At 39.6% G+C, this 16,782-nt stretch overlaps 2 protein-coding genes across 2 annotated transcripts; both read right to left on the bottom strand.

Annotated features, from left to right (window-relative positions):
- Nucleotides 1-8: 8 nt before the first annotated feature.
- LOC103464054 (cytochrome P450 2J5-like) lies at nt 9-7,046 on the bottom strand. The gene is made up of 9 exons (XM_081606504.1): nt 6,721-7,046; nt 6,258-6,423; nt 6,023-6,175; nt 5,783-5,943; nt 5,493-5,669; nt 5,257-5,395; nt 893-1,080; nt 669-810; nt 9-401 (listed from the first exon to the last, which is right to left on the bottom strand). Exons 1-9 carry the CDS (start codon nt 6,910-6,912, stop codon nt 226-228), a joined length of 1,494 nt encoding a protein of 497 aa, XP_081462630.1. The 5' UTR covers nt 6,913-7,046; the 3' UTR covers nt 9-225.
- Nucleotides 7,047-10,512: 3,466 nt separating this feature from the next.
- Nucleotides 10,513-16,283, bottom strand: LOC145551489 (cytochrome P450 2J4-like). Its single transcript, XM_081606500.1, has 9 exons — nt 15,941-16,283; nt 14,863-15,028; nt 14,628-14,780; nt 14,388-14,548; nt 14,119-14,295; nt 13,883-14,021; nt 12,861-13,048; nt 12,637-12,778; nt 10,513-11,957 (listed from the first exon to the last, which is right to left on the bottom strand). The coding sequence occupies exons 1-9, from the start codon at nt 16,130-16,132 to the stop codon at nt 11,782-11,784; spliced, it is 1,494 nt and encodes a 497-aa protein (XP_081462626.1). The 5' UTR covers nt 16,133-16,283; the 3' UTR covers nt 10,513-11,781.
- Between the last annotated feature and the right edge of the window lie 499 nt (nt 16,284-16,782).

The raw sequence follows: 16,782 nt of genomic DNA, 5'->3' as shown, positions 1-16,782 counted from the left end.
TGCAAATATTTCCAATTTTTTCCAGTTTCAGATTTATTTTTAGGGAGACACTGTTTAAGACAAATTCTTGCTCGGTCCTATTTGGAATCTGGGCAAACTATAATGCCGTTAATGGCGATTAATTTGAACATCACTCAACATACTTTCTTAACAAGCAGCTATGCCAGAATCATTATGGTCAGTCCTCTGATGAGCAGAAACCAGGGTTGGTGAAAAGTCCTCAGCTCAGCGGACCTTAGCAGACAGCTTGTAGGGATGAGGTACTCGTGTCGTCCCAGTGATTCCTTCAGTGCTCGGCTCGACTCCGTCAGGAACAGAGAAGGTGAACTTCTGCAGTAAGCCAACAAAGAACAGGAAAAGCTCCATCTTAGCGAGGCCTTCACCAAGACACACACGTTTCCCTGAAATGCAAACACAGACACGCAAAGTTTTAATATGAAAAGTGAGATTATTATTCATGATGTTATTCTTGGAAAACCTTGGTGAAGCACTAAAAATTTTTTATCAAACTTTCCTTTAATCTTAGTAAGACCCGTCCCATGCAACCAAACCATGCTGGCTTGACAGTGGTCAACACTGGTTGACATTGGTCACATCACAATGTCGGTATGACATTTTGGTCATGCTGACAAATCAATGACATGGTCATAAATATCAGAGCACTGTACCTGCAGAGAACGGGAGGAATGCTTCTCTCTTCACAAACTTCCCATTGGCATCCAGGAAGTGTCCGGGATTGAAGGTGTCTGGAGTTTCCCATTCAGATTTGTCAAACAGTACAGATGTCAACATGGGCATTAAAGGTGTGCCCTGAAAGATCCAAAATATCAGTCAGTCATTGATGAGAAAACACTTTTTAATACACCAACTGTTTACTGCTCAGTGAATTTACCTTTGGTATGAAGTAGCCACCTAGAGTTGTATCCTTGGTAGCGACCCTGAATCCATTTAGAGGAACAATGTTTCCCATCCTCTGGATCTCATGGATCACAGCATCAGTGTACGGCAGGTTCTGTCTGTCGGCCATGGAGGGTTGGCGACTCTGTCCGATCACTCTGTCAATCTCTGCCTGGACTTTCTCTGTGAAAGGATTTAAATATGAGGAATTAGGCTTTGACTGGAGAGAGAGAGATTTCCTTTCTCCATTTTGATTCATATCATTGAGAGAGCAGACACAGCTGAACTCTGCAGAGCCTTTTGACTTTGGAAAGTAACATTTTCAGCACCTTTCCATTACACTTGAAACGCATCAATCAATCAATCAATCAATCAATCAATCAATCAATCAATCAATCAAATTTTATTTGTATAGCACATTTCAGCAGCAAGGCATTTCAAGGTGCTTTACATAATTAAAATAAAAACAGAAATAATCAGTGAGAAAGAGAAATTAAAAAAAAAATAAAAAAAAAAAACATTACATCATTAAAACGTCGAAAAGAAAGAAGAAGAAATTAAAAACATTAAAGACATAAAAACATGGAAGACATCAAAACCCGCACTCTAACCCTAATTTAGGCATAAGCAACTCTAAACAGGTGAGTTTTAAGTTTAGATTTAAAAGCACCCAGTGTTTCAGCTGTTTTACAGTTTTCTGGAAGTTTGTTCCAAATCTGTGGTGCATAGAAACTGAATGCTTCTTCTCCTCGTCTGGTTCTGGTTCTGGGGATGCAGAGCAGACCAGAACCAGAAGATCTGAGGGGTCTAGACGGTTGGTACAGTAATAACAGATCTTTAAGGTATTGTGGTGCTAAACCGTTCAGTGATTTATAAACTAACATCAGTATTTTAAAGTCTATTTTCTGAGCTACAGGGAGCCAGTGTAGGGACTTTAAAACTGGTGTTATGTGCTCTATCTTCCTGGTTTTAGTGAGAACCCGAGCAGCAGCATTCTGGATCAGCTGCAGCTGTTTGATTGATTTATTAGTCAGACCTGTGAAGACGCTGTTGCAGTAATCAATGCGGCTAAAGATAAATGCATGGATGAATTTCTCTAGATCGCGCTGAGACATAAGTCCTCTAATCCTGGAGATGTTCTTCAGGTGATAGAAAGCCGACTTTGTGACTGTCTTAATGTGGCTCTGAAGGTTCAGGTCAGAGTCCATCACTACTCTCAGGTTTCGGGCTGATCGCTGGTTTTTAGTTGTAATAACTGAAGCTGTGCATTGATTCTGGCTTGCTCCTCTTTAGGTCCAAAGATAATAACTTCAGTTTTGTTTCTGTTCAGCTGAAGAAAGTTTTGGCACATCCACACATTGATCTGTTCTAAGCATCTATTCAGTGACTGGATGGGTTCAGAGTCACCTGGTGACATCGTAATGTAGAGCTGTGTATCATCCGCATAATTGTGGTAGCTAATCCTATGTTCTGTTATAACCTTAGCCAGTGGGAGAATATAAATATTGAAAAGAAGGGGTCCTAGGATTGAACCTTGGGGTACCCCACATGTGACCTTTGACCTCTTTGATGAGAAGTGTCCGATTGAAACAAAGAAATCCCTGTTCTTTATGTAAGATTCAAACCAGTTGAGCACTGGACCGGAGAGTCCGACCCAACTCTCCAGTCGATTCAGTAGAATGTCATGGTCAACAGTGTCGAAAGCTGCACTGAGGTCCAACAGAACCAGCACTGTGGTTCTCCCACAGTCTGTATTTATATGGATGTCATTGAACACTTTTACAAGGGCCGTCTCCGTGCTGTGGTGAGCACGAAAACCAGACTGGAAGGAGTCAAAGCAGTTTGTTATTGTTAGGAAGTTATTTAATTGTTTAAAAACAGCTTTTTCAATAATTTTGCTGATGAATGGGAGGTTGGAGATCGGCCTGTAATTCTGCAGTAGGGATTTGTCCAGATTGTTCTTTTTTATCAGTGGTTTGATAACTGCTGTTTTCAAAGCCTGAGGGAAAACACCTGAAGAGAGCGATGAGTTTACTATTGGATCAGATCATTAGCAACAACAGGCAGGACTTTCTTAAATAAATGTGTGGGTAGGACATCCAGACAGCAGGAACTGGAGCTTAATTGACTTATAATTTCTTCTAGGGTTTTATAATTTAGTAGTAGAAATTGGGTCATTTTTCCTGCATTTGTTTTGTTTGGGCCCAGCATTAGTACTGTCTTTGGAGTGGATGTGCAGATTAATCCTCTGATCTTCTGAATTTTCTCTGAAAAGAAACTTGAAAACTTGTTGCAGGCGGCATTAGATTGAAGTTCAGGTGGCAACGTCATTGGAGGATTTGTGAGCCTGTCAACAGTGGCAAATAAAGCTCGAGCGTTGTTAATGTTTTTGTTTACGATATCTGCAAAGAAAGCCTCTCTGGCATGTTTTAGTGTTGTGTGATAGTTACGTAGTCTTTCCTTGTAGATGTTATAATAAACGTGCAGTTGACCTTTACGCCATTTCCGTTCGGCCCTGTGGCAGAGTTGTCTTGCAGATTGAACTACTTGTGCATTTCTCCATGGAGATTTCTTCCTACCAGTCACAACCTTCACTTTAGTGGGGGCAATGTAGTCAATTATATCTGAAAGTTTGCACTGAAAATCACCCACCAACTTATCTACGTCACTATAACTTAAGAGTGAGGAAGAAGAGTAGATTTGATTAAATGTTTCTGCTGTGTTTTCTGTGAAAGAACGTTTTGTGATAGCAGCTTTTTGTCCAAGTGGGTTAACGCATAAAGAACTGTCAAAGAAAACAGCAAAATGATCCGACAGGGCAATATCAGTTACAGAGACATTGGAAATATTCACACCCTTACTGATAACCAGGTCCAGTGTGTGTCCCTGAGTGTGTGTTGCTTGTTTGACATGTTGTGTTAAACCAAAACTCTCTAATATATTACAGAGCTTTTTAGCCCCTCGGTCTTGGGATTGTCAACATGAATGTTGAATACAACGCATGTTGTATTCAGTTGTGCAGCTCTTTGACCAATGTATAAAGGTCAGTTTACTGTTACTGAATGTGATTTAACAAGTGAAAATTTTAAAATATGGTTATATTCAGCTTCTTTTATTTCTTCAGTTATCAAAAAATATGATTAAAAAACAAGTTAATACTTCTCCACAACTTCATATCTAACCACTGGTGTGTATCCTGGTCTTTGTGTTGCTTTTTCACTAGAACAAACTTCTAATGGACCTTTATATTTAGCAGAGGTCTATAACCCTAATCCAGGAGATCTTTGGCCCTGCTGGTATGAGATGTAGGTTCCAACAAACCGGAATCAAATGCATGGCTTGTTGCCTTTGCTAAAACTATTTTATTTTGCAGTAATTTATCTGATTATTTTTAAATGTAATTTTCAGTGATGCAGATTATGTTGGTCTAACCCAGAGGTTCCCAAAGTATGGGGCGCCGTGCCATTGCAGGGGGTGGGGGTGGAGGAAGCCATCTGGATGAAAAAAAAACAACAAAAAAAAACATGAACGCTGTATGCGCTGGGTTTTTACCTTAGAATAGCCAACTCTCTGTTATTCCTCTGTCAGTTTGATACAGTAAGGCGCTGTAGAAAGTCACTTCCCATATTTGTGTCCTCTGTCACTTTTATCATTAGTTAAAACTGTTTAATCTGTTGTTAACATGTCGTAACCTGTTTTTCCGAGCCACCTTTAAACGCAACATGAGCGCTACGACGCTCGCGCTGGGTTTACACCTGTGGGGCAGCGAAGGAGACCTGCTGCTGTGCGGAGCTACTCAGGCAGTGGCGCAAAAAGTGGGTATGCAGGGTATGCAACGCATAGGGGCGCAGCACCAGAGGGGGCGCCAAAACCCCGTCTGGAGGGGGCGGCGCGCCGATGATGTTTTCCCGTACACTTCTGCGCGCCATAACGAGGTAAATGTAGCGAGTTTTACCCTTCACGTATCGTCGCCTCGGGGGGGGGGTGCTGAGTGAGCGTCGCTCCTTCACCCTGACGTTCCGTCCCTCGGTCGGGGGGGGGGGGGGGGGGGGGGGGCGCCAATCTATGTTTTTGCATCCACCTGAATAATGTGTAGTTGCGCCACTGTACTCAGGTGTGTTAGAATCATGGCAGCCAACCAGCAAAACGCAAAGAACTTTGAACAGTTTTCCCCCCCAAACTAACAGACTGTTGAATAAAACTGTTGGATGCAGGTAAAGTTAACTAAAAGATGACTAGCTAATATCAATACAGCACCTTAACCCATTGTATCCTAAGGTTTGTGGTTGCCATGTCACAAAATCTGAGACATTCCAGGTGTGTTGTTACTTTTGAAAGGCACTGTAGACAGTCACTCACCTTGAACTTCAGGGTATTTTGTTAGGTAAAGCAAAGCCCAAAGCAACGTGGTGGCTGTTGTTTCTGTTCCTGCCACCAAGAGGTCGAACGAGCAGAAAGCCAGGTTGTTCTCTGTGAAGCCCAGGTTAGAGTCTTTTTGCTGCACCAACATAAAAACATGTTGGTTAATGACTCGATCCTCAACAGAAATGGTTTTGATTAAAGTGAAACAGCTTCAGTGGTGGTGGTCTACAAACGTTCTCCATTTCAATGAGGAAAGTGTCGATGTAGTCTCTGGGGTTGCTGGGATCCAGATCCTTCTTGTGCTTTTGTATTTCCTCGAGAAGGAGCTCTCTTACTGCGTTATAATTGCTAAAAATGTTGTTGTGAGGACCTGGCAGGTATTTCATCACTTGAGGAAATGCGTCATAAAGCTGTTTGTATTTACAGAAATGATAGAAGGATAAACATTTAACTTTCCTTTGATTTTGATTAAAATCACACTTGTCATGATAAAAGAGTCTTCATTCAGAGTTAGCTGGCTTACCTGACCCCATATGCTTCCTTCAAGCCGAACACCGTCAGATATGCACTTCAACATCGTCTGAAACTTGTGGTCACTGTATTCATATCTTTTTCCCATGACAAGTTGGCAAACAATGTTGGAGACGGCATTGTTAAAGAGGCCTGCTGGGCTGAAAGGTTTACCTGAAGAAGAGTATGTATTAAAAAAACAGCCTTGCACATTGATATCAGTAAAGTGTCCTTTACATTGTTTCTAACCCACCTTTCTCACTCTCTATTTCCTCCTGCAGGTGTCGGATCTCCTCACAGATGCTGAGCTCCAGCGTGTTTTTGCCCAGGCCAAAGGTGCGTAAAGTAGATAAAGCAAAACGTCTCTGTTTCTTCCATTTCTCTCCATTGCTTATAAAAAGACCACCTATATATAAGTTCACAAAGTCGTAAACATTAGCCCTTCGGTTTATATATTGTGCACTGAGAAATAGAAACTGATTTCACACCTGAGGGCTCAGTGTAAAACCTGTCAAAGACTGCATTTTGTGGCCGATCCACAAAGTTCTCGGCTTGTGTCACGATGGCCTCTTTCACCATCTTGTGGCTGCTCACAATCACTACGGACTGCCGGCCAAGGCGCAAGCTGAATACGTTCCCGTAGATGTCAGCCAACTGTGGACGGAAAATGATCAGTATTGTAGAGCTTCATTCAAAATTTTAACATGGTTTAACTTTTTTCAAACTGTTTAAGAGTTTTCTTAAGTTCCTGAATTTAACAATACATCATTGAAGGCTCCAAATGATATCTTCCTATTTCTTAGCTTAATTTGTAATTACTGAAAGAATGCACAACCTCAGAAAAGATTTTTAAATTAAAGCTCACAATAACTTTTTATAAGCATAAGTTTGCCTTATTTTCAATCGTTGACGTTAAAATACTTTCATAAATGATGCATTCTTAATCCATACCTTGCTGAAACAAACATGAGGATGTTTGGTGTCCAAACTTAAGATGTTCCCCACAAAGGGGAGAGCCTTCGGTCCTGGAGGAAAGTTTGCTGGTGTCCGGTTCCTAATGAAGTCGGCTATCAAAAGGAAGGAAAAGATAAACAAAAGAATCCCCTTGACGTCCAAAGTCAGGATAACATCGTAGAGCCACATGGTTGGAGATTCAAAATGGCAGCCAAAATTAGAAATGTGAGTGCTGTTGTTTTTCCACCTGCTGTTGAGAATTGACTGAAATATCTTGAGTTAAGCACGTCGGTGTCAGGGAACTGAAAAATATGAAGTCCCTCTGGCTGCACGTATGGAACTTGTTATATAATACATTTCAAACCACTCCTACCTGAACCATGAACCTAACCTCTGTTGCAATATGTGTGATGTAACCAGAGGTTTTCTAACCCTCATGAGTTTAGATTTTGCTAAAATCCTCTGTGAATTTCAATTCTGTCCTGAATTTTGATTCTCCATAATAAAATGTCTCAGATAATCTAACATCTGACCTCAACTTTCATAAGAAACTTGGGAGAAATCAAAGCATCTTGATCAATGTGTCTACAGAAACAGACACATTTCAATTTATGCATGGAGAAATTGTCTTTGCGGTGACGTGTTTAAAAGTTTAAACCAGTGGATCTAGATGTTGCCTGGCTTTTCTTGAAAGGAAGGAAAGTCAGCCCTGATGATCCTTTGTTTTAGAATTGTAGTCCATCTGCAAGTATAGCGATGGAAGTGAATGAAGCATAATCTGGCTTACATTTTCAGTGACTTTAATTGAGGCTTCTTTTGTAATAACCATCTTCTGCAAGCCAATATTTGTTGGTTTTGACACTGTGAACTTTGCTGCAGTCTGCAAAAGTACTGCCCAGATTGTGTGTTCTTGGGTAGCAGCCATGCAAACTGGACAAAGTACATTGATAGCAAAGGCACAGACCATATTTACATATTTAAATGAGGTGGACTAGTTTGACAACTTATAGGCCATAAAGATAAAATATGAAATATTAACTTCCATCCATCCATCCATTTTCTGTACACCTTTGTCCCTTAGTGGGGTCGGGAGGTGCTGGTGCCTATCTCCAGCTAAAAGTTAAACCAGTAGATCTAGATGTTGGCTGACAGTCATGTTTTTGGATTGTGGGAGGAAGCCGGAGAACCTGGAGAGAACCCACGCCTGCACAGGGAGAACATGCAAACTCCATGCAGAAAGACCCCTGGCCGGGAATCAAACCCAGAACCTTCTTGCTGCAAGGCAACAGCTCTACCAACTGTGCAGCCCTGCAGCAACTGTGCAGAAATATTAACCTAAGTATTAATTTTTTTTACTTGGAGTTGGCTAAAAAGTTTATCTGCTGCAGAGCAACAATGTCACAGGGAAGAGGAGAGGAAGAAAGAGGTTCAATATGGGACGCGACATTTAACAGCCAAATACAGGACGATTCCGTATTTTAAGGGACAGGTTGGCAACCCTACTCTGAAATGTTTTCTCATATTTTGTCTTGATGTATTGTCATTGACTTAGGTAATTATATCTTGGTTTCTGGTTTGTGGTGAACTGTGTGAGTTTATGCATTTGTTTTTCTGAATAAACTCTGGAAAATGTGTGACGTCAAACAGTGACTGTTGTTTCTGTGTGGTTTCGCTTTTTTGCACGCGTAACCCTGGATTCAGGAGATGTGAGAAGAACGACGAACAGAAAGTTTTAATAATTGTTCTCTCAACAGCAGGAACAAAAGTGAAAAGTCTGCCTTTCTTACTGGAACCAACCAGCAGATGTCAGCAAAATAAAACATTTGTAGATCTGAACGCACATTGTGCAGTACTAGCATACTGTGATAAGCGGGACAGACCTGTCCAGGTTGTGTCCCGCTTATCGCCCATTGACTGCTGAAGATAGGCACAAACCTGCAAGTACAGAAAATGGATGGATGGATAAGTAAGAAGATCCAAACAAATCCTCTGATATCAAACAATAGACAAGTGAAACTATTAGCTACTAACTTCAGGTCTTTTTGAACATTTTCTATAAACTGTCTGAAAATAAATTATCAATAGTTATTCCAGAACCGACCAGGCTCATTCCACTTGGATCAAGAACATTTGTGAACATGAGTTTTAGCAGCTTGACTGATTTTCAATTGAATTTGGGGCTAGACGTAAAGTGGGTGGTTCTATCACTCCAGTATGCTGTCATAGAAACTGTCTTTAATGATGACTAATTAAACTCTCAGAATAGCATCACATCTACAAGGACTCTTAACAAGCAACAACCCCTAAAGCTCTGGCAGTCGACTGTTGAGCTAAACCAGGTCTGGTGAAAAGTCCTCAGCTCAGCTGACCTTAGCAGACTCCTTGTAGGGATGATGCACTCGTGTGCTTCAAGTGATTCCTTCAGTGCTCAGTTCGACTCCGTCAGGAACAGAGAAGGTGAACTTCTGCAGTAAGCCAACAAAGAACAGGAACAGCTCCATCTTGGTGAGGCCTTCACCAAGACACACACGTTTCCCTGCAGGGGGAACACAGACACACACCATGTTTTAACATGAGTGAGATTTATATTCAAAGTGTCATATCTGGAAAACTCAGCACTAAATAGTTTTGATTAAAGATGTTATGTATTTTCCAGGCTGATTTTGATTTTGCCATTTTGAAGTACAATCAAGTAACTGTGTTACCTTCAGTTGTTATAAAAATACTAGATTTATAAAATATTACTTAAAAGAAATGTGAAGTCATAATTTCATGCCTTGAAAGCTTCTATGCACCACAAGTTTGGATCAAACTTCCAGAAAACTGTAAAACAGCTGAAACACTGAGTCCCTTTAAATCTCGACTAAAACCCACCTGTTTAGAGTTGCTTAAGGAACATAAACAATGATTGGGATTTAAATCCCATCCCGGGTTCAATTGCTAGGGAGGAATGGATGCAGGTTGGAGTCACCCCATTTTTTTATGAAGTACCCATAAGGGCAGGAAATTTAATGTTCTTGATTGTTGATTCAATCTTGTATGACTGTATTTTTGTGTTTAATGATGTAAAGCACTTTGAAATGCCTTGATGTTGAAATGTGCATAAAATGTGATTGATTTGACTGATTGATTGATTTTGACCCTGTGAACTTTGCTGCAGTGTGCAAAAGTACTGCTCAGATTGTTTGTTCTTGGGTAGCAGCCATGCTAACTGGACAAAGTACATTGACAACAAAAGGCACAGACCATATTTATAGTGCATTTGATTGTAAATGAGCTTAAATGAGGTGGACTAGTTTGGCAACTTAAACTAGGCGAAAAAGATAAACTAAGAAAAATTAACTTAAGCATTTGAAGTTTTTACTTGCAGTTGGATGAAAAGTTTATCTGCTGCAGAGCAACATTGCCACAGTGAGGAGAGGAGGAAAGAAATGAAGCTGATTAGGATTTTTGTCCACATGCTTTTGAGATGGGCTGGTTCTCTGCTGACTCCAGCTTGGGTAGACATGAAGTGTGTGACTGAATCAGCCTAGTCACTCATTTTTAATGTGCATCTGCTTTGTTCAGCTGGGTTTCACAAATTTGGGTTTTGTTTGTGTTTGATATTTCAGTGGTATAAACATTTATTATGTTCAGAAATATAAGCATATAAGCATACACATATAGGAGACTACAGAACATTTTTATGGTTGTGCAGGAACAAAACTGAAAAGTGCATGCCTATCTCTCTTACTGGAACCAACAACCAGATGTCAGGAAAGTAAAACATTTGTAGATCTGAACCCATGATGTGCGGCGAGGCAATTTTATTTAGCACATTCTCAGCAACAAGGCAATTCAAATTGCTTTACATTAATTAAAAGGAAATGCAAACAAAATAAGAAACCAAAGGAAAGAGCAAAAGAAGAAAGACAATTAAATGTTTATCTAATGTATGTAAGCAAGGAGCTCCGGTTCGGGGTTGCTGAGTATCCACTGGTCTATTTCCATTTATGGGTTGGGAAAACAGGAGTCTGAAAAATAGTCTAATAATGTTGATCCAGAAGTTTCCTTTGAGCTTCTGGTCTCTGCATCTAAATAGTGAGTACTCTACAGTTTCTGATAAAATAAGCTAAAGAGCGACTAATCTAAAATTCCTTTTCTGGGTTAATAGTGAGTAGTCCACAGTTTCTAGAGACTGTTGCTGTTAAGTATTTCTGGATTCTAACTTTGTAGTTATTCTAATTCTAATTCTGATTTTGATTCTGATTTCTGGACTGTATAATATTGATCTGAATAGTGCGTACTCCACAATTCTAATATTACTAATAAACTAAAAATAATCCTCTTCTGGTTTAAATGTGGAGTACTCAAACAAAATAAAACAAAAAAGAGGAAAGGACACATTGGGGCAAATGGCAACATTCAGACAAAACAAAGGGCAAAAACAGAGACATGAGTGACAGCGGTGACGTCAAAGGGCCATGAAACCACGTTGCTCAGCCTCCTGGCAAAGTCTGATAAAGGTGTTGTTTATCGAGAAATGTTCTTGGGAGAGATCAGCTCCACCTTTTTCCACACAGAAATTATACCATGTCCAATTTATTTAAATGTTCCAAACGGCAAAACACATTGTTGCTTCCTGAAACTAACTTCTGTGTGAGAACAGTACGGACCGTAAGGAGAACCCTTACTGTCCAGCTGTTCATACATTGTAATTCATAATATGATAATGTTAACTCCACACAAAAATAGCAATATTATTGAACATTCTATATCCAATGGACATTCTCTCTTATGTTATCGGTAATATATTGTTTTACACGACTGGTACATAGACAATGTTCGCGATGCAAATAATAATAAAGAAGCTTGCATTCATATTTTTCTAAAAGATTACATGTTGTTACATTGTTATTTGTTTAACTGTCATCCATAGCTAAATGGTATAATAATAAGAAGCAGTAATAAGGCAACAGTGAAAGGTTGATGTCAAAGTTGTCTTCATAAACACTTCACCCAATCTTTTTTTTATTTTCTTTCTTTGAGCCAGACCAGGTCTGGTGAAAAGTCCTCAGCTCAGCGGACCTTAGCAGACAGCTTGTAGGGATGAGGCACTCGTGTCGTCCCAGTGATTCCTTCAGTGCTCGGCTCGACTCCGTCAGGAACAGAGAAGGTGAACTTCTGCAGTAAGCCAACAAAGAACAGGAACAACTCCATCTTGGCGAGGCCTTCACCAAGACACACACGTTTCCCTGCAGAGCAAAGAGACACACTATGTTTTAATATGAAGAGTTAGATTTTTATTCAAAATGTTATATCTGGGGTGTGCTGTGGTGGCGCAGGGATTTTCCATGTATGGAGGCTTCAGTCCTTGACGTGGCCGTCACAGGTTCGAATCTCGGCCTCGCAACCTTTGCCGCATGTCTTTCCCCCTCTCTCATTACCAACTCTCAAATAAAGGCCACTAGAGCCAATAAAACCTTAAAAAATTATATCTGGAAAACTCAGCACTAAATAGTTTTGATTAAAGATTTTATTTATTCTCCAGGCTCATAGTGCCATTTTGAAGTACAATCAAGTAACTATGTTACCTTCAGTTATAAAAATATTATATTTATAAAATATCACTTAAAAGAAATGTGAAGTCATAATTTCATGCCTTGAAATTGGACCTCTAACTCTTTAAGAAAGTCTTGCTCTTTCCAACAGTTGGCCTTCAGGGAGTCATCACAACAGTTTCCTGTATTAACCTTTTAACAATGTTTTTACCAGCATTTCAATGTGAGGTAGATCCAATGATAAGCTTAGAATGTGATTACTCAATACAGCCATATCTTCCTGTAGACAGTTGGTTCTCCATGTTTGTGGAGAGCATGTCTAATAGCTGTCAAAACATTCTCCACCCTTAAATTTGAAGCACATGTGCTGCACCTGCAGAGAACGGGAGGAATGCTTCTCTCTTCACAAACTTCCCATTGGCATCCAGGAAGTGTCCGGGGTTGAAGGTGTCTGGAGTTTCCCATTCAGATTTGTCAAACAGTACAGATGTCAACATGGGCATTAAAGGTGTGCCCTGAAAGATCCAAAATATCAGTCAGCCATTGATGAGAAAACTCTTTCTGATACATTAACTGTTTACTGCTCAGTGAATTTACCTTTGGTATGAAGTAGCCACCTAGAGTTGTATCCTTGGTAGCGACCCTGAATCCATTCAGAGGAACAATGTTTCCCATCCTCTGGATCTCATGGATCACAGCATCAGTGTACGGCAGGTTCTGTCTGTCGGCCATGGAGGGTTGGCGACTCTGTCCGATCACGCTGTCAATCTCTGCCTGGACTTTCTCTGTGAAAGGATTTAAATATGAGGAATTAGGCTTTGACTGGAGAGAGAGAGATTTCCTTTCTCCATTTTGATTCATATCATTGAGAGAGCAGACACAGCTGAACTCTGCAGAGCCTTTTGACTTTGGAAAGTAACATTTTCAGCATCTTTCCATTATACTTAACATACAGATTTTACCTGATGGTGCCGCTCTTCTGACCAGTGTGCAATCAGTACAATTTGAGGATTTTAAGTCGCTGAACTTGATTCATCATTGAAAGTGAAAATGTTCAAATCAGATTTAGCTGCTTTTTAAAATTTCTTTATTTAAGTACCCATTGGTCTCTCAGAAAAAAAAACTGCTAAAAATATATTTTTGTTTTAGTTCAGAAAAGATTTTAGTTGTCATAAGGCCTCCCTACAGCTACAAGTGAATCATTTACGCTACTTAAACTTTTTCACACGGTGTCAAATTACAAGCACTCATTTTACTGTGTCTTACAGGGATTTTATGTAGTAGAACAAGAAAAAGTAGAGCATAATTGGTAAGAGTAATCATTGTTTATTAACAAAAAACTAAAAAAGTTTAGCATCTGTTTGTATTCATATCAAAATAATTAGACTACCTTACACTGTGAGTGCAGCTGGAAGCCAAGTTAGTAAATATATCAACTAAAATCTCATCTTTGTTTTATTAAAACTGGAAATCTGAAGGTAATTTTATGTCCTTTTCAGTGATGCAGATTATGTTGGTCTAACCCATTGTATCCTAAAATTTGTGGTTGCCATGTCACAAAATCTGAGACATTCAAGGTGTGTTGTTACTTTTGAAAGGCGCTGTAGAAAGTCACTCACCTTGAACTTCAGGGTATTTTGTTAGGTAAAGCAAAGCCCAAAGCAACGTGGTGGCTGTTGTTTCTGTTCCTGCCACCAAGAGGTCGAACGAGCAGAAAGCCAGGTTGTTCTCTGTGAAGCCCAGGTTAGAGTCTTTTTGCTGCACCAACATAAAAACATGTTGGTTAATGACTCGATCCTCAACAGAAATGGTTTTGATTAAAGTGAAACAGCTTCAGTGGTGGTGGTCTACGTACGTTCTCCATTTCAATGAGGAAAGTGTCGATGTAGTCTCTGGGGTTGCTGGGATCCAGATCCTTCTTGTGCTTTTGTATTTCCTCAAGAAGGAGCTCTCTTACTGCGTTATAACTGCTAAAAATGTTGTTGTGAGGACCTGGCAGATATTTCATCACTTGAGGAAATGCGTCATAAAGCTGTTTGTATTGACAGAAATGATAAAACAATCAACTCGTCATGATCAGAATCAGTGATACAGAGCAGCTTCATTCAGAGTTGGCTGGCTTACCTGACCCCATATGCTTCCTTCAAGCCGAACACCGTCAGATATGCACTTCAACATCGTCTGAAACTTGTGGTCACTGTATTCATATCTTTTTCCCATGACAAGTTGGCAAACAATGTTGGAGACGGCATTGTTAAAGAGGCCTGCTGGGCTGAAAGGTTTACCTGAAGAAGAGTATGTATTAAAAAAACTGCCTTGCACATTGATATCAGTAAAGTGTCCTTTACATTGTTTCTAACCCACCTTTCTCACTCTCTATTTCCTCCTGCAGGTGTCGGATCTCCTCACAGATGCTGAGCTCCAGCGTGTTTTTGCCCAGGCCAAAGGTGCGTAAAGTAGATAAAGCAAAACGTCTCTGTTTCTTCCATTTCCCTCCATTGCTTCCAAAAAGACCACCTATGTATAAGTTCACAAAGTCGTAAACATTAGCCCTTCAGTTTATATATTGTGCACTGAGAAATAGAAACTGATTTCACACCTGAGGGCTCAGTGTAAAACCTGTCAAAGATTGCATTTTGTGGCCGATCCACAAAGTTCTCAGCTTGTGTCACGATGGCCTCTTTCACCATCTTGTGGCTGCTCACAATCACTACGGACTGCCGGCCAAGGCGCAAGCTGAATACGTTCCCGTAGATGTCAGCCAACTGTGAAATTATTTCACAAAGTTAAAATGGAAACAAATAAGGCTACAGGTCAAAGTGCATCATGCAGAGTTACTGTATAAAATAGTTAGCCATGAGAAAATATATGCTTGTGCAGTTACAGTTTAGCCAGACGTTGTCACCATCTACATGTTTTCATTAAAATCACTTCCTGCAGTTAACGTCTTTAAATGAAAACCAACATTTGATTTTGCTTTTTGAGACGTTGCTGTAGATCCTGAATGTAATACTGAATGATCAAGGTAACCTGCAACATTGCTTTATGTAACGCTGCAATATGTGATCGTGAAATAAAATTATGTTTAAAAATGCAAGAAAATAATAGAACCACAATATGCAATAGTCGACGCAAAATGTAGTAAAATCCTTCAATGTATTTTAAATTGTTCGACTTGTAGATTAATGCCGAAGCTTCTGGCTATGAATGTGAAAGGAAAAAAGATCACCAAAAGATCACCAATTAATGACCAAAATATAAAATTAAATACCCATAGCATCAGCAATGTAATATCAAAAGTTTAATTAGGATGAACCCAAACAGTTTATGATTGTTTAGTACCTAATGCGCCACATTATTGTTATTGTAATAATCAGCACAAAATGTATTAATGATACATGTGCCGGAAGTATTGCAAAGCTATTTTATTACATTTTGTGTTGGTTATTTCATAATGTGGTTTTAAAATATTTTGAAGCCAGATTTTGCTACATTTATACAGATGTTATCACAATAGGTGTCTGCTACAAATGAAAATGGGTTCCTATTTCCTAGCTGAAATTGTCATTTCTGAAAATATGCTTGCCACTCATAGGACATTTCTATTGGCATATTTATCTTATTTTCAAGCCTACAGGTTAAAATACTTTCGTAAATTATGCATTCTTAATCCATACCTTGCTGAAACAAACATGAGGATGTTTGGTGTCCAAACTTAAGATGTTCCCCACAAAGGGGAGAGCCTTCGGTCCTGGAGGAAAGTTTGCTGGTGTCCGGTTCCTAATGAAGTCGGCTATCAAAAGGAAGGAAAAGATAAACAAAAGAATCCCCTTGACGTCCAAACTCAGGATAACATCATAGATCCACATGGTTGGAGATCCAAACAGGCGGCAGGAGAAGAAATGCGCTCTGGGTTTTTCACACGCTATTTCTATACAGTCTGTTGAGAATTGACTGAAATATCTCGACTGAAGCAAGTCAGTGCTCGTCTGACTACTGAAACAGGCAAAGTTTCTGAGTTTCAGTGTAAGTAGGAGTTACATAATACTGTGCAGACCACTCCCACAGTATCTCCATGAACATCCGTTGTACATGTGTGATATAACCCGCTGTAATCTCTCTCATGGGATTTCAGGGTGTGTCTGCAATTGTGCTAAAATCCTTTGTGAATTTGAATTTGTTCATGAATTTTGGGGAAATGTATATATAAATATATTTGTGTGTGTGTGCATGTGTGTGTGTGTAGGAAATGTTAGAGTGTAAATCCTAGATAAAATTTAACGTTAATGTACAAAGCACTTTATTAGGCAGCTGAACAATGGACATTTACATTTAGCTCTCTCTTTTTTATTAGTTTTACTTTTTTCCACACAGAAATTATATCATGTCCAATTTATTTAAATGCTCCAAAGGGCAAAACACAAACAAATCTTGGAGATATTTCTGTGTGAGTGACAAAGGAGAACCCTCACTTTCCAGCAGTTCGTACATTATAATTCATAATAAGATAATGCTAACT

This window comes from Poecilia reticulata, chromosome 4, assembly GCF_904066995.2.
Source record: "Poecilia reticulata chromosome 4, P_reticulata-male-v2, whole genome shotgun sequence".
Taxonomy (NCBI): domain Eukaryota; kingdom Metazoa; phylum Chordata; class Actinopteri; order Cyprinodontiformes; family Poeciliidae; genus Poecilia; species Poecilia reticulata.
This window is presented reverse-complemented; position numbering and strand designations above follow the sequence as displayed.